Source organism: Geosmithia morbida, assembly GCF_012550715.1.
Source record: "Geosmithia morbida isolate 1262 chromosome Unknown scaffold_26, whole genome shotgun sequence".
In the NCBI taxonomy this organism is placed as follows: domain Eukaryota; kingdom Fungi; phylum Ascomycota; class Sordariomycetes; order Hypocreales; family Bionectriaceae; genus Geosmithia; species Geosmithia morbida.
The window spans coordinates 182370-204063 of NW_023336213.1; the positions used below are offsets into that span (position 1 = coordinate 182370).

Here is a 21694-nt window from a genome sequence, read left to right on the forward strand (position 1 = left end):
TTCGTTCCTCAAAAGTCATATTTGACTGTCACTTTCTCTCTCTATCACACACACACACACTCTCTCTCTCTTTACAGAAAAAAAAGAAGAGAAGAGGAAAGCTCCGGACCTGGCACCTCGATTCGGATGCCTCTCTCTCCGTCTGACCGCCTTTATTGGTTCACAGAGAGGAGATTTTCTTACCTGGGCGCTTCCAGTCTCTCGGTGTGTCAGTTGATCCCTCCCCCCTCCTCTCCTCTCCTCCTCTAAAAGGCCTTGGTCTGCTTGGTGGCCTGCCTTGGCCTGCCTTGGCCTGCCTTGGCCTGCCTTGGCTCGCCTTGGCTCGCCTTGGCTCTGAGGAGTAGGACCCTATCACGGAGAGACGGGAGCCGGAAGCGCCTCGAGAGCATTCCCTCTCCTTCTGCTCTCCTTGTTCTTCACCGTCACCTCTCTCCCGTCACTTCGCCGTAGCCATCCTTGCGATGACCCGTCGCCGTCGAAGGAGATGGAAACGGATGCACTCCACGGTACATGTGATCTGTACAGACGTGTACGTCTTCATCAGGAATCAGGCCACAGTGCCAGCATCCGTTTACTCACTACGTGCTGTTCATCGCATCAGTACGGATACGGGATACGGGTATTCGTATATGATGATATGATGTGAATATTGCCTGCCTCGCCTGTATGAGCGAGTGCGAGTATACGAGTATCGCATGTTATAACATATCATAGATATCTGTATCGTGATGTGTCGGTAACAGTCATAATAAGAGCCAGCCAAACCCCCCCCCCCCCCAATGTGGATCCTGCCCCAGAGTAGAGTGATGAGTTACTAGTGATGGTGACCCGGCCTAGGCGGATTCCCTCTCGCATCAGATCTTCCCTCCACCGTCAGGGCCTCGTTCTCGTTCCTCTGTCGTGTCTTTCCTATACGATACTCGTATGTACTGATTTGCATACATGTAGGGTTTAACAAAGAGCATCTCCTGATCCCCACGATACGCGGGTAAGTAATCTATCATGATATACACATGTATATACATGTATATATATATATATGCTGTTCCGTGCAGCCAATTTCCAATTTCCATCCCAGCTGACAAGGATCTACGGAGGTATACGGTTCGCGGCTTCTCGGCGTTTCAGGTTGGAGATGCGGCGCCTCTTCTTCTCCCCTCAACCCCCCTCTCTCTCTCTCTTGCTGCCATCTCTACTCTTTTACTTGCGACAGGATGAGAGAGCGGATACACGTGTTGAGCCCCAGAATGTAGCGTCGACGTAGATCTTTTCAGATGCAGAGCATGTCAGTACTTCCGAATGGACCGAGCCTAGTATTATCAGGTGTAATCCCCGTAGATTGACCTTGATGTATAGCGTGGATGGATCTGATGAATGCGGGTAATGACTCGTAATCGAGAATAATACTAATAACCGATATTATCGTGACACGTACGGACAGCCTCGGATGGAGGAGTATCGGATGCAGACAAGTTAAGAGCAATGCAATACAAGATTACGATGCGTACAGTGATGATGCTCCGTACAGATTACGGCAGGTAATATGAATCGATACGTATCAGCCGTCGGAGATTTTGTTACCGGCATATTACGCGCAGTATCTTAATATTTATTCCAACATTATTGTGATTGGATTGGGGGAGAGCGGACCTGTAGTCGGCTTCATCACCCTCTCACTCACTCACTCACCCACTCACTCACCCACTCACTCACACACACACTCTCTCTATCTCTCTCTATACACGAGGGTACTATCATTACAACATATTGCATCGTACACCATCAATGTACAGCATATTGACAATACATGTATGGCCCATGCTGATGTCAAGTTCAAACGGTTACAGCAGCCACATCATCCAAACGGCAACGTTGTACCCGGGCTCGCCATGCCATCTTGACACACGGTTACCATCAGCAGAAGGAAGCGAGGGAACCTCTCGGTGGGATGGACCTGCAATGTACGGAATCCTCCTGCAATCCCGATCCGTCTCTGTATCCTAATCCGGCAAGTCTAACAGTAAACCTTTGAGCTCCTGAGACAGGGGCCCGCCATATATTATCACCCCTACCCCTACCCCCCCCCCCCCCCCCACACACACACACACCCACACTCCCTCTCTCTCTCACCCGCTCACATTCACTCGCGGAGGGTGATGATTCTTCCTTTCTTGTCGTCGGTGGTTAGTGGTCAGTGGTCAGTGGTCAGTGGTCAGCAGTCAGTCACACCAAGGGAGAGGGAAACCCCGCCACGTCGAGATTCCTCCGTCTCGGGCGCTTGCTGCGACGCTGTCCCTGCGTATGACCTTCCGCTCTTCTTGCTCGGGTGTTGATCAGTACGATATCGATAACACGCAGATGCAAGTCATGTCGACAAGAGTGTGTCGGATAGCAGATTGCGATCGCCATCTCCAGTTATGCCGGTAGCCTATAACGTCTTGACTTGGGCCTCGTCCAATACCTCCCAAGCCGCCGACCAGGGTGAGCGTGACGACGATGACATTTCCTGATGACCGATCTGTCTCCTTTACGGAGATGCCGGCGTGAGACGAATTGCGCCTCTTTACTATTCATCTTTTTTTAATCTTCTTACTTGCACGTACAAGTCGTCGTAGTATCATCACCATACTCGATCCTTACTACTGCTGATGTGTGTGTGGTCTTAGGCCTATATGAATTGCAGATGAGATGTAGAGAGATCCGGCTCTCATCGGCAGACACATCCTCTACGTCTCTAGGTATTGCTGACAGCTTCCGACAGGAGAGATGAATCATCACCGGCACACTTGCAGACTCATTCAGCAGACGTCGCATCATCCCAACCCCAGCCGTGGCTTTCCTCCAAACCCCGACCGGCTGATCCGACCATGACAGAATCAGGAAGGTAGATACGATCCAAAACCCGTCTCGTGCCAGAGCCCAGGCAGCTAGTCCATAGAAGAAGAAGAAGAAGACGAGAATCCAGGCAGGAAAGGGAAAGAAGAAAAAAAAGAAACGAGAGGAAGAAACGAGAGACTGTAATAGGATATGTGTCCGTCACGACTCACTCAGGTGTGGATGGTGGATGCGCACGATGCTCCAAATTGTGGTGCATTACATCTCCCCCCCCCCATTAAACGGCGTTCGCTCTGTGTATTCGCTATGTGATGCTCGTAGTATCGATACCCCCCATCTTACCCCATCTTACCCCATCTTGATGGTACCTTACCCTTGGACGCTCTCATGATGATGCCTACAGGATCCGGTCGCGCATCTCTGCCCACCGTCCTTCTGTCCCATTCTACCGAAATCCTACCTACGACTTCTTCTACGTATGATTGCAGTCAGGTATCTGTCCATGCGGATCTTATTCTCTGCATCACATGATTGTACCATTCCATCTTCACTGCTTCCCACCTACCGCTCACATATGCCATCGACCTCTCATCACTACCGCCGTGGTCAGTAAGAGGTTGGAAAACTTTGTAGTTGGCCCGCGTACGTACCCGCCGCCATACGGAAACATCCTCACCCACATGTTTCGTCCCCCATGTCGGGCACATGTGTGCATCTGATCTGTAGTGAATCAGGTGTAGACTGCCAATCCTGCACATGTCACTGGTCCTCGTCATCGTCATCTGGTGTAGGACGCTCCCGTTTCACATTTGAACTCCTCCACACCGACGACGACGACGACGAGGAAGAGTGGCCGCATCGATCCATGCTCCCCCCCCCCCCCCCCCCCCCCCCCCCCCCCCCCCCCCCCCCCCCCCCCCCCCCCCCCCCCCCCCCCCCCCCCCCCCCCCCCCCCCCCCCCCCGGCCCATGGGCTTTTTATCATCGAGAGGTGGTTGTGTTACCACCATGCAATTATACTACATTACTACTTCACGTCTGTAGATGTCAAGGAAGCAGAGAAAACCACTTTCCCTTTTGAGCCCCAGATCCATGAACCAGACTTTTCTAACCTCCGGAGCCGCGTGTTGTTTCCATCAACACCCCCCCTGCCATCCATCCCATCTTGACCAACTAGTTAGCTCCGTGAGGAAAGGAGGGGGGGGGGCCGTGTGAGTGATCATGGAGTAGTCGAGGACGAGGTGAGAATGCTGTAGAGGGATGGGAGATGAGAGGATCGAGAGGATCGAGAGGATCATGGGGGATATAAAGGAGGCACCATCATCGTTCATGTCTATTTCTTCTTCCCTTCTCTTCTGTAGCCAACTCTCTCTTATCAGTCTCCCATTCTTTCTCTTTCTTTCTATTCTATCTCTCATATACTACACTCCTTTCTTTCTTTCTTTTTACGACACAGACTCACATTCGTTCCTCAAAAGTCATATTTGACTGTCACTTTCTCTCTCTATCACACACACACACACTCTCTCTCTCTTTACAGAAAAAAAAGAAGAGAAGAAAAAGAAAAGAAGAAGAAAAGAAGAATCAGGAGACGATGCGTCTCGCCAGCACTGTCGCCGCCCTCGCGGCCGTGACCTCGGCCGCCCCCTTCGCCAACATGGCCAGCACTGACAAGCGTGCGGTCTCTGCTACCGCAAACAGCAACGACGATTTCACCACCATCGACGCCAGCCTCCCCTCCAAGGTCATAGTCACCAAGGAGAACACGCTCAACAGCACGGCCGAGCCCTCCGGGAGCGGCGAGCCCACCAAGGTCGACGCCGCCGAGGCCCAGGACGACGTCTCCATCCCCCTCCGCCTCGTCAACAACCTCGCCGGCGACGGCGTCAACGCCTACATCTCCGGTACCGACCCCGACGGCAAGGTCTTCTTCCTCGGCTCCGACGGCAGCCTGATCTACCCGTCCGCCGGCGGGGCCGTCGAGCCCGTCCTGATCGCCGACGCCATCGCCATCGCCATGCCTGCCCGGGGTGAGGAGCTCCGGATCACCGTCCCGACCTCCTTCGCCTCCGGCCGCATCTACTTCGTCCAGGGAGAGCTCGACTTCTTCATGGTCACGTCCGACCTCGGCACCGACGCCCTCGTCCAGCCGACCGTCAGCAACCTCCGGGACCCCAGCGTCGACCTCAGCTGGGGCTTCGTCGAGATGACCCTCACCGACGCCGGCGAGATCTGGGCCAACCTGTCCTTCGTCGACTTCGTCGGCCTGGTCCTGTCCATGACGCTCAGCAGCGCCGACAACACCACCCAGCAGGTCGTCGGCCTCCCCGGCGACGCCGTCCAGACCCTCTGCGACGCTCTCGAGGCCCAGGGTGACAGCGACGGCCTTCCCTGGGGCGGCATGTGCATCCGGGGCGCCGACGGCAGCCCGCTCCGCGTCGTCTCCCCCACCGACTACGAGTCCATCCAGCCCGGCCGGTTCGACGGCTACTGGTCCGCCTACGTCGACGACGTCTGGCAGACGTACTCGGCCGAGCCCCTGACCGTCGACACCCAGGACGGCGGCACCGTCACCTGCCGAGTCGACGGCGACGAGCTCCGGTGCGACGGCGACAACCGCGGCTACGTCAAGCCCACCGCCGTCGACATCTGGGGCTGCAACTCGGGTCCGTTCGCCATCATCGACGGCGACAACGACGTCCACAAGGCCGTCGTGCCCCGCCTCTGCGCCGCCTTTGTCCGCGCCACCCTCACCATCGACGGCGGCAACACCCAGCCCGGCCCTGAGGCCGACAGATACTACTCCACCGACCCCACCAACCACTACTCCCGCATCATCCACGAGAACGAGGTAGACGGCAAGGGATACGCCTTTGCCTACGACGACGTCAACCCCTCCGGCTCCGACGATGCCGCCGGTCTCGTCAACTCCGCCAACCCCTCCGAGCTCGTCTTCTACATCGGTGGCCAGCAAGCGTAAGCTCATCCGGTCATGGGAGTGTCTCTCTCCGGCTGGCCCTTTCTATTCCTCATCTTCAATTCTGTACATACCAAGAAAAGATTTCTTCTCAATTCTCTGTGGATATCATCTTTTTTTTTTTGACGAATTCGGGTCGGGTATGCTGCATGGCGTCTCATTGGAAAAAAGAGAAAAAAAAAAAGAAAAAAAAAGACGACGCTCACACACAACCGGGGTAGAATGCGGAGGGGGCGGGACCTTTTTGAGGCCGTGTACTTGTATCCTCTCTACATAGATGATAGTCGAGACTATCCCTCGAAGGCTTGCGTGTCATTCTCAGTCTATGAAGGAGATTAGATTCTACGCGAAGAAGAAACACCCCCCCGACAAGAATAAATCGTAGCTTGCATGGTGGTAGATAGCGGAGGCGTTCTTCCAGTGGGTGTGTCGAACCGAACACGCCGGATTCTGATGGCCTTAAGGCCTTCTGATGGCCTTAGGCCACAGATCACGTGCTCCAGCAGACGTCGTATTTCACCATCTCACATTCGTGTGCAGCAGCTGCTGAGAAGGCCTGAGATGAATCATCATCACCTTCATTTTCCTCCTATTCCCTTCTAGTGCCCAACACTACTCAAGTCAGACGCACGTTTAACCGAACTTTTTCCACGATGGTGGATGACTAATAATCAGGTCTCTCGGAATAGCGAGATTTAGCCGTTGAACGTGTACAGACAGAGTGTCTTTAGCCCTCAATCGAGCTTAGCAATCATCATTATATCATCATTGATTTTTTTTTCTTCTCTTTTCTTAGAATATGCATTCGAGAATCGTGCGTGAGAGGCTTCAAACAAGAACCACGCTTCTGAAAAGGTTGGGTGATGGAGAAAAAAAAATTTCAAAAAAAAAAAAAATTCACATGAAAATTTGAAAAGCTAACGTGTCGAGAGTTATGATGTCAGTTTCAACTCTTGTCGACCATTTTCTGCACCAGCCGCAATTGCATCATCCGCATCGAATAGACGCCACGGAAGCAGCGTAGCACTGGGTCTCTTCCTTGACCGTCGAGCACCGCTGTCCCGGGTAACGTCAGCCACCCTTGTCCAGCCGCCGCCGCCGCCGACAAGGGCCCTCTTCTCTACGTCTGCCAGCGCGATGGCCAAGCTTGAGTCCATCCTGACCCCGGAACTGCTCTCTGAGGTGCTGAGTGTGTGGTACGGGCACGTCAGCGATGGCAGCTCGGTCATCCTCCCTAGCCAGGACCACGTAAAGGTGTGGTTCTCGTCCTCCCCAGAGCTGGACAGTGTCTGTGTGTGAGTAGCGAGCGGCTCCCGACCCCAACTCCCATCGCAGGGACTGTATCGTATCTCGGCTGCGTGCGGGCCGTGTGCAGAGTACGGATGCTGACGATGCCCCCCAGAAAGTCGTTTGGCCCCGTCCTCGACGCCATAAAGGAGTCTGGGGTCACGTCGGGTCAGCAGATCCTGGACGCCGCGAAGCCCAAGGGTCCGCTGGACTGGCTGAGCCTGGTCCTCCTGCTGGACCAGATGCCGCGGAACTGCTACCGCGGCGACGCCTCCTCCGTCGTCTACAGACTGTTCGACCCGCTGGCCCAGGACGTGGCCGCGGCAGCCTCGGAGAAGGGAATCCCCGACCTGGAGCCCCAGACGCGCTGGTTCATCGGCCGCCGCCTGTGGTTCTACATGCCGCTAGAGCACTCCGAGAGTCTCGATCTGCACAGGCTGGCGACCGAAAAGTTTGCCAGCCTGGCACGCGACATCGAGCTGCTCATCTCCGACAACGACGACCCTTCGTCATTGATCGGCGGCGACGACGAGCTACGCGCCAAGGCGGCGCGGGTCCTAGGCGCCAGTGCCGAGTCTGCCGAAGCCGCCCGCGGCGTGGCCAAGGCCTTCGCCGCCTTCGAGGAAAGACACTCGGACGTCATCGAGCGGTTCGGACGCTACCCGCACCGCAACGGGTCGCTTGGAAGGGCGTCTACCGACGAGGAGATCAAGTACCTGTCCGAAGGCGGTGAGACGTTTGGTGGAGGCAATGGCCACACTCATTGAGAGCCGGAAGAGAGAAGAGGGCGAGCAAGTTCGAACCGAGACGGTCTGAGACCCTCCCCCGCTCCGCGTCACGAACTACCCGTACGACCACAACTTTGCGAATGCGAGAGCTCTGGACCCCGGAACCCCTGCAGTGTCGACTCTATCGATGAGGCGTAGAGGCACGGCGTGAAGTGTACCCTGCACAGCTTGTAGGGAGCCCACGATTACGATTACATCAGGGCAGGGCTTTATCTGGACAGGATTTGCCGATTGCAAGCCGCACTACTCGTGGGCCGTGCGTCCGTGTGTGAATAATACTGCTAAGTAATATGGCGCATGCTGGTGGGACCGACCGACAGTCTCGTCGGAAGTGCGGGTGGCGGCGGCGCATTGGGAAGAATCGAGTGGAGCGGTTACTTGGGTCGGGATGGCCCGAGCTCCCCGGTCTATCAAGATTCGCAAAGTTTTGTAACCGGCAACTGGCCGGAGAGCCGCAATATTACTGGGGTTCCGAGAGGAGGGGGGTTCGTCTGCATGATTCTTCCGCCCCCCCCCCCTTCCCTCTGTTCGTACGAGTATTATCATCTGTCAGCTCACAGCTATCTCTTTGTCAAGCTCATTGTGGGGGGGGGGGGGGGGAGGGGTTCGATTTTCCCTTCCTGATCTATTACTCTTGTTGTTGTTGTACTGCAACTGCTCTGTTACGTTGTTTTCCCATCGTCTCCGTATTCTGTTGTCTGTATTCGATTACATCAAACTTCTTGTGTGAATTGGTCCGCTTATTCCTCATCTTTCTGAATAAAGAAAATCTCTTAGCAGCTGATATCAGCAGTAGACGACGTACTACGAGTCACCTCTGCCACCCTCGGATCTCGGCGCCTTCGGCCAGCACGTTGAGGAAGTTGAAGAGTTGGGAGGAAGAGGGCTTGAAAGGTGGATTCACCAGGGTACGGAGGAGTACGAGTCATGAGTACTGACTGCTGTGAGGGTTGACTCGCGGGGCAAGATGTAGATGTCTGCAACTCGCACTCGTGTGCAGATTACGAACCCATCCGTACGGGGAGCGAAAACCAGCTCCCAGACCCTGGTTCCTGGAGAATGCCGTCATTGGCTGCGGCTCCCGGGTTTTAGAGGGAGAGAGAAGAATCGGGATGCCGTCTTTGCCGTTATCAATCCTTCACCCATCACGGGCCAACCATAGTGGCCAGCCATGGTCAGTCGTGGGGGAGTTGGCATTGCCATTACGAGCACATTTGCGTGTCAGTCTGAGATACTGGAGATAGTACGGAGTAGTTTGGTAATAGATTGGCTGTTATTTGACCTCTTTTTTTTTTTTTTTTACTTTATTCTATCTTTTTACATCTCTTTCATCTCTACCTCTACTTCTCCTGTTCCCAATATCCTTCTTCCCGCCTTGCTCCCATCCTCTTAAAGAAACCTCCCATCCCTATTCCCACCTCCCCAGGGGTCCAATGCATACAGACAACCTCTCCTCCCCCTCCTCCCCTCTCTCCGTCATTGCACTTTTCGACTGAGGTACTCGACTGAGGTAGGAACAGGCACCCCCAAGAGGGCCAAGGTGATAGAGCTTGTGGGTCCGTCATGGTGTCGACTCGAGACGCATCGTCGCACGACGCGGCGGTGCTGGCCAACCTGGGCCACACGCAGGAGCTCGAGCGCAAATTCTCCCTCGTCTCCATGCTCGGCCTAGCGTTCGCCATCCTGAACACGTGGACGGCCCTGTCGGCGTCCATCACGCTGGCGCTGCCGTCCGGCGGCGCCAGCTCCGTCATCTGGGGTCTCATCGTGGCCGGCATCTGCAACATGTGCCTGGCCGCGTCGCTGGCCGAGTTCCTCTCGGCCTGGCCCACGGCGGGCGGGCAGTACCACTGGGCGGCGCTGGTGTCGCCCAAGGGGTGGAGCAGGGGGGTCAGCTACGCGACCGGGTGGATCAACGTGAGCGGGTGGGTGTGCCTGACGGCCACGGGCGGTCTGCTGGGCAGCCAGTTCGTCATCGACGTCATGGCGCTGTTCCGCGACGACCCGGACGTGTCGGCCCCGGCGTGGCAGCAGTTCCTCATCTACATCGGCTTCACGGCCGCGGCCTTCGTCGTCAACGCCTCCCTCACGCGCATCCTGCACTCCCTCAACAAGGCGGCCCTGCTGTGGTCCGTGGCCGGCTTCCTGATCGTCAGCGTCACGCTGCTGGCCTGCTCGTCGCCCAGCTACCAGCCCGGCTCGTTCGTCTACGGCCAGTTCGCCAACGAGGTCGGCTGGCCCGACGGCGTGGCCTGGATGCTCGGCCTGCTCCAGGGCGCCTTCGCCCTCACCGGATTCGACGCGACCGCCCACATGATCGAGGAGATGGCCGACCCGCAGATCCAGGGCCCCCGCATCATGATGTACTGCATCGTCATGGGCGTCCTCAGCGGCTTCTTCTTCCTGTCCTGCCTGCTCTTCTGCGTCGACAGCATCGACGACGTCATCGGCGCCGCCTGGGGCCCCATCCTCCAGATCTTCATGGACGCCACCGGCAGCAAGGCCGGCAGCACCTGCCTCGTCATGTTCCCTCTCGTCTGCATGCTCTTCACCTCGACCGCCCTCATGACCACGTCCAGCCGGATGACCTACGCCTTCGCCCGCGACGGAGGCATGCCCTTCAGCAGCTTCTTCGCCAAGGTCCACCCCACGCTCGAGGTGCCCCTCAACGCCCTCGTCTGGACGACGGCCTGGGTCGTCATCTTCGGGTGCGTCCTCCTCGGATCCAGCAGCGCCTTCAACGCCATCACTGCCGCCTCGGTCGTCGCCCTGGGTGTGACGTATGCCATCCCCCAGACCATCAACTGCCTCCGCGGCCGCAAGATGCTGCCTGAGAACCGCCCGTTCAAGCTCCACCCGGTCGTGGGCTGGGTCGTCAACATCGTGAGTGCCTCCGCTCCCCCGCCACATCTGCCATCATCAGACATGTACTGACCACTCTCTTCTCCTCCCTCTTCTCCTTCTCCGACACAGGTCGGCCTTCTCTGGACCGTTCTGACCACGGTCCTGTTCGTCTTCCCCCCGGAGCTCCCCGTCACGCCCGACAACATGAACTACGCCGTCGTCGCCTTTGGCGTCATCCTCGTCATTTCCGGCTCGACTTGGATCTTTGACGGACGCAAGAACTATAAGGGTCCCCAGATTGGCCTCAACATTGATGGCACTGAGCCCGAAATGATGCATCGCGAGCACCGGCAGGACACTTCTTCTACCGACGAGAAGATTGCTGCATGAGATCGTTCTTGTCCTGTACTGTACATGTTTGAACACATTAGCATTGCGATAGAATATAGAAATACCAGGCAGGTATCATACCACTTGAAGAAGGGAGAGATAGATAATCCAGTGACGAAAAAAAAGAAGAAAAAAAAACCGTATCCACGAAAGAAAGTAATTTACCCAGTTGATGCGACATCAATTGCCTCGAATCCCTTGGGGGTTTATTTTATTTCATTTCATTTCTCTTGAAATTTTTTTGGCTAAAAAGTCACACGTCGACTTTTCAAAATGACAGCACACACACACTCAACCCCCCCCCCCTCCTCCACACCAACATCAGAACGATCAACGAGACCGTGAAGGAAAGAAGAAGAAGAAGAAGAAGAAGAAGAAAAGGAGGTGACAAAAGTCGAGACTATCACACAAAATGGTCAGCACAAGATCCTCTTCATCTCGCGCAGATGACGCCAAGACGCCCAGTCCTACAGCCTCGTCGACGCAGCTGTCGCGTGGCGGTGCATCATCGTCCACCGCCCCCAAGAATGGCAGCAGCAGCAGCAGCAGCAAGACGTGGCATCACGTCCCCGACAACCTGACGCTCATCTGGCTGGCCGTGTCTCTCCCACTCGTCACCTGGGATACGCTGTACATCTTTGGCCGTCCGGCCACCATGCCGGGTGGCAGCCTGCACTGGCCGCTCTGGAGTCCCTACGCGCTCTACGGCGAGGTCGATCATGTGTACGGGTGGGAGGCCTTCAACTCCCAGGACGGCTTCACCGCCGCCCAGGGCTTCCTCAACATCGTCGAGACGGCAATGTACCTGTACTACCTCGTCAGCGTGTATGGCCGCGGTGGGTGGAAGGTCGAGGGTGAGGCGGCGGCGAGGACCGTGCTGATCGGGTTTGCGGCTGCGGTCATGACCTTGTCCAAGACGGCGCTCTACTGTGAGTTTCTCTCTTCTGGTTTTCTATATATCCGCCCCTTTCTCTCTCTCTCTCTCTCTCTCTCTCTCTCTCTCTCTTCTTTATCATTCTCGCTGGCTAACTTCAATGTTTTACAGGGCTCCAGGAATACTTTGGCAACTACTCCCACATCGGACACAATACTGCTGCTGATATCATTCTTCTCTGGGTCATTCCCAAGTAAGTCTTGCCTTATCCCACAGCACTGTCAAAGGAATCTCCCTCTTAACCTGACTACTTCGAACAGCGGTGCGTGGCTCATCGGTCCTTCGTACATGATTCGGAGCTTTGCCCGTGATGTCATCCGGGGCATCACTGCCCAGGACACCAAGGCTGAATAGATGGTAGCTGTCTACACACAATGCGCATGGAGGAGAATGAAGCACGCCTTGCTGATATTCCTCTCTGACTGATCTTATCTGATCCCATGTTCCGTCGAGAACTACCGTGTACTTATTATACCAATTATCCAACAAGCATCATAACTTGTTCTTTTTCTGCTCCTCCGCCCCCCCCCCCCCCCCCCCCCCGCGCTCAACTGCATGGATATCGTATGCACGGCATGATGCCGAAAATGAAAGAAGGAGGAAAGGATAGAATGCGAAAAAAAAAAGAAGAAAAAGAAAATGGGATGAGGAGACTAAATGCAAGACGCTAACTGAGGTTGTGGCTGAGAAAACAAAACGGATAATGGGTATCAGGCCAAGTAAGAGAAGGAAGAAGAAGAGAGAACCGCCGTGGTGTGGTCTGCGAGTCGTATAAAGTAAGAGAGAGAGGAAGAGTGCACGGGTGAGTGTGCGTGCACGCCTCAGCATCTGTTCATCATCAGAGTGTATGTCCGCGTGCCGACTCAGCACCTGGTCTCAGTCAGGCCACCGAGGTCATTGTACTGCTCCCAAGCAGGTTTGACGTCGCCATCGTCGCAGTCAAACGTCCCGTCGACGTGGGGACTGCACTGACCGTCCATGAAGGCCTGCATGGCCATCCAGTCGTCCTCCAGACCCTGCCGCCCCTTCATGATGAGCGGGTCAAACGGGTCAGCCAGCCTGCCGCTGCTGCTGCTGTTGTTGTTGTTGTTGTTGTTGTTGTTGTTGCCACCACCGCTGCTGTGACCTCTGGTGCTATTGCTCCTGGAGAGCATGGTGCTCACCGGCCTGCGGAGGGCGCTGGCGCTGACGGCCATTGACGCGCGGCGGGTGGGCGTCGGCAGGACCGAGCGGCGCTGGTTCCAGCTAGGCTTGCTGGCGGTCTCAGTCCGGGGAGGTGGTGGGAGGGTGTAGATTTCAGTCGTGATGATGTCGTCGTCGTCGTCGTCGTCGTCGTCGTCGTCGTCTTCGTCTTCGTCGTCGCCTGTCATGGTGAGCGAGCAGATGCTCGATTCGAGGGTGTCGTCGCTCTGGGTGCTGCCGGGAGAGGGCATGCTGACGCAGGAGCCGGTCGAGTTGTTGCGTGCTGCTGCCTTCTTGACCGGCGTGGTCTGGCCGTGCTTGGAGCCCGGCCTGACGTGATTGAGGCCGTTGCCGTATCCTCCCATCAGGATCTCGCCGTGACCGTTGCTGCGCGAGCCGGTCGAAGAGGACGAGTTGGAGTGCGACAGGTCGGTGCCGTTCGACTGCAGCAGCATCGAGCTGGGGCGGAAGAGTCGGATCGATCGCCGCACGGTCGAGTTTCGCCTCAGCGCGCGCGAGACCGATCCCTGTCGCTTGGGGGCTGCCACGGATGTGGGGCTCAGCAGGCCATCGGGGTTACTCTCCACGGGGGAGCGGGAGTCGCGGTGCGTCAGGGCATAGTAGTCGATGTCGGGCTTGATCTCGATCCGGCCGAGCCCCTGAGGCGACGGTACATCGCCTGCCGCGCCGTCGGCCCAGTAGACAGACGGGGCGGGGGCGGGACCGCCGCCGCCAGCGCCGGTCTGGTCGACGCAGTCTCGCTCCGGGGGTTCCGCCATCATCTTCTCGGTCTCGTCCCAGGGGGGCAGATTCTCGGTCGAGACGGCCATGTGGTATTCTGTCCGGGCCGCATCGAACGCTTCGGGCGGAGTGACGGTGATGCTGCGCAGGACCTGGTAGATGGCGTAGATGAGGATCCAGCGCACCTTGCGGGCATCCGAGACGGAGACCTGCTGATCCTTCCTGGCCGTCCTGCTCACCGTCGAGGACAGGACAGACTCCTCCTCGAACATGCGGTAGGCCTTGACGAGCTCGTTGTCGGAGATGGCCCTGTCCTTCCAGTTGGAGGCCTTGATGAGGGCCGCATGCGCGAGGAGGCGCCGGTTGGGCTTGCGCTTCCTGCCGTCGTCGCCCAGCCAGCGCATCACGTACCGGGGTGTCGCCTTACCGTCCCCCTCCCCCTCCGTGTACGTGGGCATGTGGGGCAGCGGGTGCTCGAGCGGCTCGAGCTGGTGCTCCCGGTCGAACATGTCGACGAGCTGCAGCATGCAGATGCCGTTGCTGGCCACCCACGGCATCCCCTGCGACGTCGAGTACGACTGGTCGACCAGCAGCCGGTACAGGCACTCGAAGTCGCGGCACATGAGGCGGCACAGCTGCGGGTCCAGGTGCGAGGCCGGGTGCCGTCCCAGCCGGCTCGCGTAGTGCGCCTCGATGAAGCGGCGGAACTGCTGGAGGTGCGCGCGCGCCGCGGGGGGGATGCCCAGTCTCGACTCGGACATGGCGTCGTCGAGGAAGTCGTCCAGCATGCCGTACGCCGCGCTCACGCGGGACTGCAGGTCCGAGCGGGACGAGCCGATGAGCTTCCGGGTCGCCCGGCTCAGGGTGGCATACTCCGGGCACGAGCCCAGTACGTCGCTCATGCCGACGCAGTGTGCGAAGGCGCGGATGTAGAGGTCCCGTAGGCGGAACGCCTCGGCAACGTGGAGCATGGCCACGGCGTACGTCGGCCGGTGCGCCACGTCGAGGTAGCCCTCCTCGTCCATGTAGGCCATCAGGTCGGCGGCGTTGTCGACACCGACACCGCCCCGGAACTCACGCATGGCGTGGAAGAGACCGACGAGGGCGGGCCCGAGGTGCTCCCCCACCACCGGGCGACCCTGCAGCCAGGCGAAGAAGTTGCGCGTGGCGACGTGGTAGGTGAAGGCCTGCCGGCTGCTGAGCCCCGGCGGCGACGGGATGTATAGCTCCGCGGTAGGCTGGGGGTCGGCCCCGAGCTGCGCGGCAGCCGTGGTGGCGCCATCTACGACGAGGAAGCGCCTAATCAGGGGGGCACAATTCTTGTCGAGCAGGCTCTGGAAGGGAATCCTGAACGAAGGGCCCTGCCTTGACCGGCCCTTGGCGTGGAGGTAGACCAGACAGTTTCCGTGACGAGTCCACAGGACGGGGTCCTGAGAAGGAGAGGGTGGAAGCAGAGAGTTAGACGCCACATTCACATTCTCATATAAGACGGGGCAGAGGAAAGCCTACTAACCCTATGCAATCCTTTCCATCCGTATGAATCCTTGGCCGCACCGTCCCACTCCTGGATCGGACGGCGGTTGAGATCGATGGTATCCGAGAAGGCGTCCAGGCTCCGGCTTGTCGATGAACTTCCCATACTGAAGGGCTAAACGTGATATTGTGATATCGCCCGTCAATGACGACCGGGGGGGGGGGGGGGGGGGGGGGGGGGGGCGGGTTGTCGAAGAGAAGAGGGGAATGATTTCTCAAAGCTGACCCTCCTCCTCCTCCTCCTCCTCCTCCTCCTCTCTCTCTCTCTGCCGTCTTCCTTCTCCTCTCCTCCTCGTATCGACGGCAACCCCGTCGGCAGATGATTGGCTCAAAGAGGAGCACGATGCTCGTACCTGTGGTGTAACTTGGACGCTCCCGCGTGCCCAGATTACCGGTCGAGAGTGATAAGTCCTAAGACCGACGAGCCCCAGACTCCGACGACATGTTCAGCAAGGATTGTTGTAAAAAAGAAAGGAAAAAAGAAGAACGACGATGCCTAAAAGAGGCAAAGTATGAGGTGTATGATAATCTCGATAGAAGAAGGAGAAGAAGAAGAAACAGTACGACGTAAAAGCGAGGGCGGGGGCGAGATAATATCCTTGCAACGTCGGGGGAGGTCGCCGCCGGCCTTTGAGGGTCCAACAAAAAAAAAAACATAAAAATAAAATAAAACAAATAAAAAACAAAGGTACGTACAGATATATCAAAGTGGCATACTACCGCGGTACGGAGAGTATGACAACTACGGAGTAATATTCCATACATGTAAATACTCCGTACGGGGGAGTACATGCACGGAGGAGGAGCAATACAATGGCGCCATGGCAGATGGTGCATCGGCGGCGTTGGCGGGTCCGGAATACTGACACATCCCTGCTTGTCTGACCCCAACCAAGCCTCAGGAAGGACCAGCAGCCAAGATGCGTGGAGCTGGCTGGACGCGCTCACGCTCCTCATATGCGTGCCATCCTGAGATGGGCCCAGTGGAGTCAGCCGAGCCTCGCCTGTCATGTTCCCTCCTCCCCCCCTCTCCCCCCCCCTCTCTGGCCTCTTGGCGTCTTCCCCGATTGAGGGGTCCGCTCTTGTCCGGAGTTGGGGAATGCAATTGTCGTAACATTGCACGGGAATCTTATCGATTCTGGGCCAAGTTGCCACTGACAACCCGCCTCTCTCTTGTACATCACCTCCCTCTCCCTTCACGTGAGCGTCGTCATCGACACTGCATGTGCGTGGCTGCTGTAGAGGGAGGAGGCTACGCAGCACGTAAGCAGATGCGCCTTGACCGGCATCGATATACATGGACCGTCAGCCCAGAGAGAGCAAGGCGAGTTCGCCCGGTCCGTAGCGTTGCGTAGGGATGAGGAACTGGAACTACGGTCCCTCAGAATCTGCCATGCATTATCACTACCCCAAAAGAGTGTGAGCGTGGAGGTTGAGACAGAGCCGCTAGTTGGGGATGGGACAGAGCCGTGCACATATGAGATGTATGTCTTATTAATCGGATAGAGAGAGAAGAGTTACGGTGTATCGAGCAGGAGAGGAATAGAACTCGGGGCTGTCAATTGTCATTCATGTCTTTCCTTTCTTCTTCTTTTTTCCTCTCTTGCAACATATACAGGATAAAAATATGCAATGTTCTGAACACATGATGCCCGCCAGTTGCCGCATACATGCATACATAAGGGCAACATCACGCCCCCCCGTCAACACTCGCGATAGCAGTCGGTGACGACGACTGCCGCTGATAATGATGTTGCCTCTCTCTTCTTCTTGCATCATCAGCAGCAGACAGGGGGTGGTGATGCTCTTGCAGCTGCAGTGTGAGATGCAGATCGCAAATAGTCCCGGCATTAGCTGAGCAGTATACTCGTACATGTATCATTACTTGTATATACATCTAGGGAGGGGACACCCAATCCTCGTACTCACCCACGCGCACACACACACACACTCTCTCTCTCTCTCTCTTCTCTCTCTCTCTCTCTCTATCTCACACACACACACACACACACACACACCTCGAGGCTATATAGCCATGATCTCCTCGAAACATGACATCTAATGTAATGTAGAGCCAAGAGGGCGTTTTGCATCCAAGTACGTACAAGGGCCGATTTGATACATCTCGTGATCCCTGTCATCATATATACGTTATAGAGCGCTATCTCGACTGCACTCTAAACATTCCAAGATGTACCTCCAGTACGAGCACGTTCCGAGCGGATCAGGACCAGAGGCCGATCATCCTGACTGGACCTGAGGAAGGTCAACCAGGCTAGGACCCCTGGTGTCGCACGGCTCTAACGTTCAAACAAGTCTAGTCCCGGTCAATTTGAAATTCGCTGCTTGCCATATACGGTAAGGAGGAAAAGAGCCCATCGAAATTCGTAAGTTACCCACCGTCTCGGCAGAGATGAGCGCCCGGCCACGACCAGAACCTGTTTGCTCGACGCTGCTACTACTGCTACTCCGTAAAACTACGGAGATGTTCTGCCAGCACCATCGCGCCGTACAGTTGAGTCGTTGCCTTGCGTATGCTGTCTTTCCCGGTATGCGCCTTGCATCCTTTTCTGGAGCGCAGAGACAGCCGATAACCTATCATGGCATTCCTATCGCTGTTTCAAGGGATAGAGGGGACAGACAGCGATACCGTCCCCCCCCCACCTCCACTTTCTTGTCTCTCTCCCTTGTTTTCGTCTCTGGGTTTCCCGCCCTTTGCGTCTGGTGAGGGGAAGTTTCGGGTGGGAAAGAATCGAGATAGATCAGGAGAGTATTCCACCGTCGCGGGTGACCCAAGAGTCAAGGCTGGCCGGCCCGGGGTGAGCGTCTACGGCAGATCCGTGGCAGAGGTCTCTTGAGATGAATCGAATTTATTGATTATTCCATGCTTCACGTCATCGACTGCCCAAGGTCGGGGAGGCGGTCCATAATGCCCTCAGTCCATGTTAGGATGGAAACCCGTAAACAGGGGGGAGGGACAGGGATGGAACATGTCATGGCAATGAAAATCAATGTAAATCGCCACGACCAAGGCCGCGTACACGTACGTGCTGCTGGTCAGCTAACTGGCACCCCGGGGTCATCCCTATCCCAGAGCAGAAGAGGAGAGCGTCCGTCGCTGCACCTCCGTGCCAGCTTCAGCTGCCCGTGGGCAGCAACGACAACGACAACTCGACTTCTTCCTCCATCTTCTCGGTGATTAAGCGTAGCGTCGTCCCCCCCCACCGCCCCTCCGAGAGAGGCCCGCGACGTGTCCGAGTCCAGCTTCCTACGGCTGGAAGGCTCCCAGCCACGAGACGGCCGACAAGGGGCTGTCGTGTCGCGCTTTTCTTCTTGCCAAGGCTGAGAAGCGCCTTGTGGGTCACTACGGAGTATTGTTATTTACTCTATAGACTATCATAATCTGTAGTCTATCAGTAATAATACTCGTCAATGTACAGATAAACAGGAAGGCTGGACTGGGCTAGGGCTTCAAGAGTTCAGTATCATTATTACACGCCGTAGTGGTAATGCTCAACTACGACAAGCAAACCCCATATTATCTCACTTGCGCATTACTACGTGCTCCTCGTATGCAGCTCATCTTCCATGGGCCCTCATCATATTGCATCCCTATCAATCCTCCCTACGTGTATCGTGTGATAATGTGTAGCCTTAGCGGTGGCCGGCGAACCAGCAAGGAGAAAGGAGATGACCGTCCCGTCGACGAGAATGAAAAGGCGCATCCGTCGTGAGGGACTGGCAACAGCGAAGCTGCGACCTTTCTCTGTATCATACGTGGCGATTCCTCCCCTCGATACATAGCACAATTCAATCGTGCGGATAGCTACACGTATCAGCTGGGGAGACGATCGGCAGTGCGTGGATGGTGCGACAGAAACACTGGCATTGACCGCCTCCAGCCACAGGTAGAGCCACTGTCTTCGATACTGCGGTCACCATCATGCTCCTGATGGGTTTTGCTTTTTCTTCCCGTTCACGTCTTGTCATAATATCCACCTCGGCGCTCACCATGTGCGTGGTTGGCAGACTGCACCTCCGCGCCGTACTCGCCATGGGCGGCATTGCAATGTCACATGTGCGTCGTAGACAGTCCATACAGCACCCGCCCATGCGATGCACATCTTGGGGGGCATGATACGTGCCTCCGTACACACCATACAAGGCTCCCAATCAGTACGATGCGTACGGCTATGTATCGTATTGCTCCGAATTCGGAAGAGCGAGAGGGAACTGTATGTTACTACTATTGATACCACATCTGGAAAGTGTCAACACGTTCCCATAGAACTGACCCTGTCCCGTCCCGCCCTTTCCCTTCTCCCTTCAAAGGCTCCCCAGCCATACCGATTCTCTTCTCGGTGGCTGCAGAGAGGGGGATGTCGAGCATCGAGGCACCCACAGCGCAGGCCTACGTAGGCGGACGTGGCCGCATGGAGAGGCCGAGCGGCCACCGGGAAGGGGCTTGCAGTCCTAGATCCCAATCTCGAGAGATACCGGAACATCCAGCATCCGTTCTCGACGGCCAGCTCTGGCCATCTCAAGAAACGGGCGATCGGAGCGCCGAGGAAGCACCAGGCGGACCTAGCAGCGGATATCGACTGCTGAGACGTCGACCTGACGCGCTTCCCGTCTAGCTTCGACAATGTCATCATGGAAGTTCGCCTCCTGTGACCAGACACAGGCCGAGAACCGCGAGGCTGTTGCTCTCCACACCTCAACGGTCCTGGCTGGCGGACGGCGTGCTGGGTTCTCAAGACGTCTCTGACACATATGCTCATCGCGGACCGTTATCAGCGGGCCCTTCCCGCTCTGTCATCCTGACCTACGCTACGGAAACATGCTCTCTGACGGTGGATACAACCTGACTACCATCGTTGACTGGAGCAGCGCCCGGGCCGTGCCGCTCGAGCAGCTGTCCGCGCCTGTCCTGGGTTTTGCGACGTTCCCGAGCCTTTCGACCGAGGAGAACGAGCCCACAGTCGAGCTCGGGAGGCTCATGGTGGAGCCCTCATCGGCCGGGCACCATCCTAGGTATGCACTACGGCGCATATACCACAGCGTCTCTCCGCGATAGGATTCACGATGGTCCTTGGATAGGGATCGGTTCCGATGGTTGATTGTGTCGTACATGGTGTCTAGGCGATGATAGGGCAGATGACAGACAGGTGCATCGAGTTGGCTATATATATATATATATATATGTGTGTGTGTGTGTGTGTGTGTATGTATGTATATTCAGGTATTTTGTCCCAGTTTTTATCCAATACCATCAGCCCATTCTCGATGAATGGAAAGCTACGCCCATAAGTAGCGTCATCCGCACTCTATGCCCCAGACTGATGCCAAGGACGTCGGGGATGGATGAAGGAAGTGAGAGAGGTGTCGCATAGAGGATAGAAGGGTTGACGAAGTCTCGGAGAAGTAGTTTGAGAGGTAAGGGTTCCATATACAACAATAATATTTCGCCTAGAACCAACGTGACTCACAAGAAGCCACCTACGCCTCCTGGCGTTCTCCGCCACCGCCGGCAAGGTCGAACGTATCCGGACCGCTGGGTCGCGAGTGAGGAGAAGGAAGTTTCTGCAGCCTCTCGTCTGAAGCAAGCTCCTGCGGCATCTCACCGGAAGAAAGCTCTTGCCGCTGCTCGCCCGAAGCGAGCTCGTGTGGTTTGTGCGTGTCTCCCACCTCTGATGCGTCGAGTCCAGATGCCTCGGATCGGCACGGCGAGTGGACGGGGACGCTTTCAGCAGAAGCGTCCAGCTCAGGCTTGTCGACGTCATCGTCGCCGGCTTGGGGCAGAAGAGCCGGGGTGCCGACCAGGTTTCTGTGCTTCCGGCGACGGAGACACCAGATGAAGCCGCCTAGGGCCCCGGGTAGGCCAGATGCCATGCACCCGACTCCGACGCCTATTGCGGCGGAGGCTTGAACGGGATAGGTCTCGTCACCCACCACCGTGAGGCTACCGGTCCAGGTATCGCCTGAGCTTCCCGACACCATGCAGCCGTACCCGTCTTCTGTTCTGTGCCGGTAGACGTGTGGCGGCTACCAGCCACTCTGTCAAGGTCAATGCTGCGAATCCGATGGCGCGGCAGGTGGGTGACGGCCTACTGTGAGCAGCAGGTGAACGCCGTGGCCTCTTCACTGCCCGATGCAGCCTCGACGGAGCCATCGACCCCCACCC

General features: G+C 56.7%; 6 protein-coding genes across 6 annotated transcripts; 4 read left to right on the forward strand and 2 right to left on the reverse strand.

The window, feature by feature from the left end:
• Positions 1–4428: 4428 nt before the first annotated feature.
• On the forward strand, positions 4429–5814 carry GMORB2_4829 (hydrolase; the record flags this gene model as incomplete). The annotated part of the gene is made up of 1 exon (XM_035466803.1): positions 4429–5814. The coding sequence occupies one exon, from the start codon at positions 4429–4431 to the stop codon at positions 5812–5814; it is 1386 nt and encodes a 461-aa protein (XP_035317962.1).
• A 1134-nt stretch (positions 5815–6948) lies between these two features.
• GMORB2_4830 (Bacterial protein of unknown function (DUF924)) lies at positions 6949–7865 on the forward strand (the record flags this gene model as incomplete). The annotated part of the gene is made up of 2 exons (XM_035466804.1): positions 6949–7106; positions 7214–7865. 2 exons carry the CDS (start codon positions 6949–6951, stop codon positions 7863–7865), a joined length of 810 nt encoding a protein of 269 aa, XP_035317963.1.
• Positions 7866–9449: 1584 nt separating this feature from the next.
• On the forward strand, positions 9450–11120 carry GMORB2_4831 (Gaba permease; the record flags this gene model as incomplete). Its single annotated transcript, XM_035466805.1, has 2 exons — positions 9450–10769; positions 10860–11120. 2 exons carry the CDS (start codon positions 9450–9452, stop codon positions 11118–11120), a joined length of 1581 nt encoding a protein of 526 aa, XP_035317964.1.
• A 412-nt stretch (positions 11121–11532) lies between these two features.
• On the forward strand, positions 11533–12408 carry GMORB2_4832 (Conserved hypothetical, protein; the record flags this gene model as incomplete). Its single annotated transcript, XM_035466806.1, has 3 exons — positions 11533–12049; positions 12166–12247; positions 12315–12408. 3 exons carry the CDS (start codon positions 11533–11535, stop codon positions 12406–12408), a joined length of 693 nt encoding a protein of 230 aa, XP_035317965.1.
• Positions 12409–12917: 509 nt separating this feature from the next.
• GMORB2_4833 (uncharacterized protein) lies at positions 12918–15616 on the reverse strand (the record flags this gene model as incomplete). The annotated part of the gene is made up of 4 exons (XM_035466807.1): positions 12918–13079; positions 13218–13817; positions 13911–15407; positions 15491–15616. 4 exons carry the CDS (start codon positions 15614–15616, stop codon positions 12918–12920), a joined length of 2385 nt encoding a protein of 794 aa, XP_035317966.1.
• A 4724-nt stretch (positions 15617–20340) lies between these two features.
• On the reverse strand, positions 20341–21510 carry GMORB2_4834 (uncharacterized protein; the record flags this gene model as incomplete). The annotated part of the gene is made up of 2 exons (XM_035466808.1): positions 20341–20551; positions 21014–21510. The coding sequence occupies 2 exons, from the start codon at positions 21508–21510 to the stop codon at positions 20341–20343; spliced, it is 708 nt and encodes a 235-aa protein (XP_035317967.1).
• Positions 21511–21694: the final 184 nt, after the last annotated feature.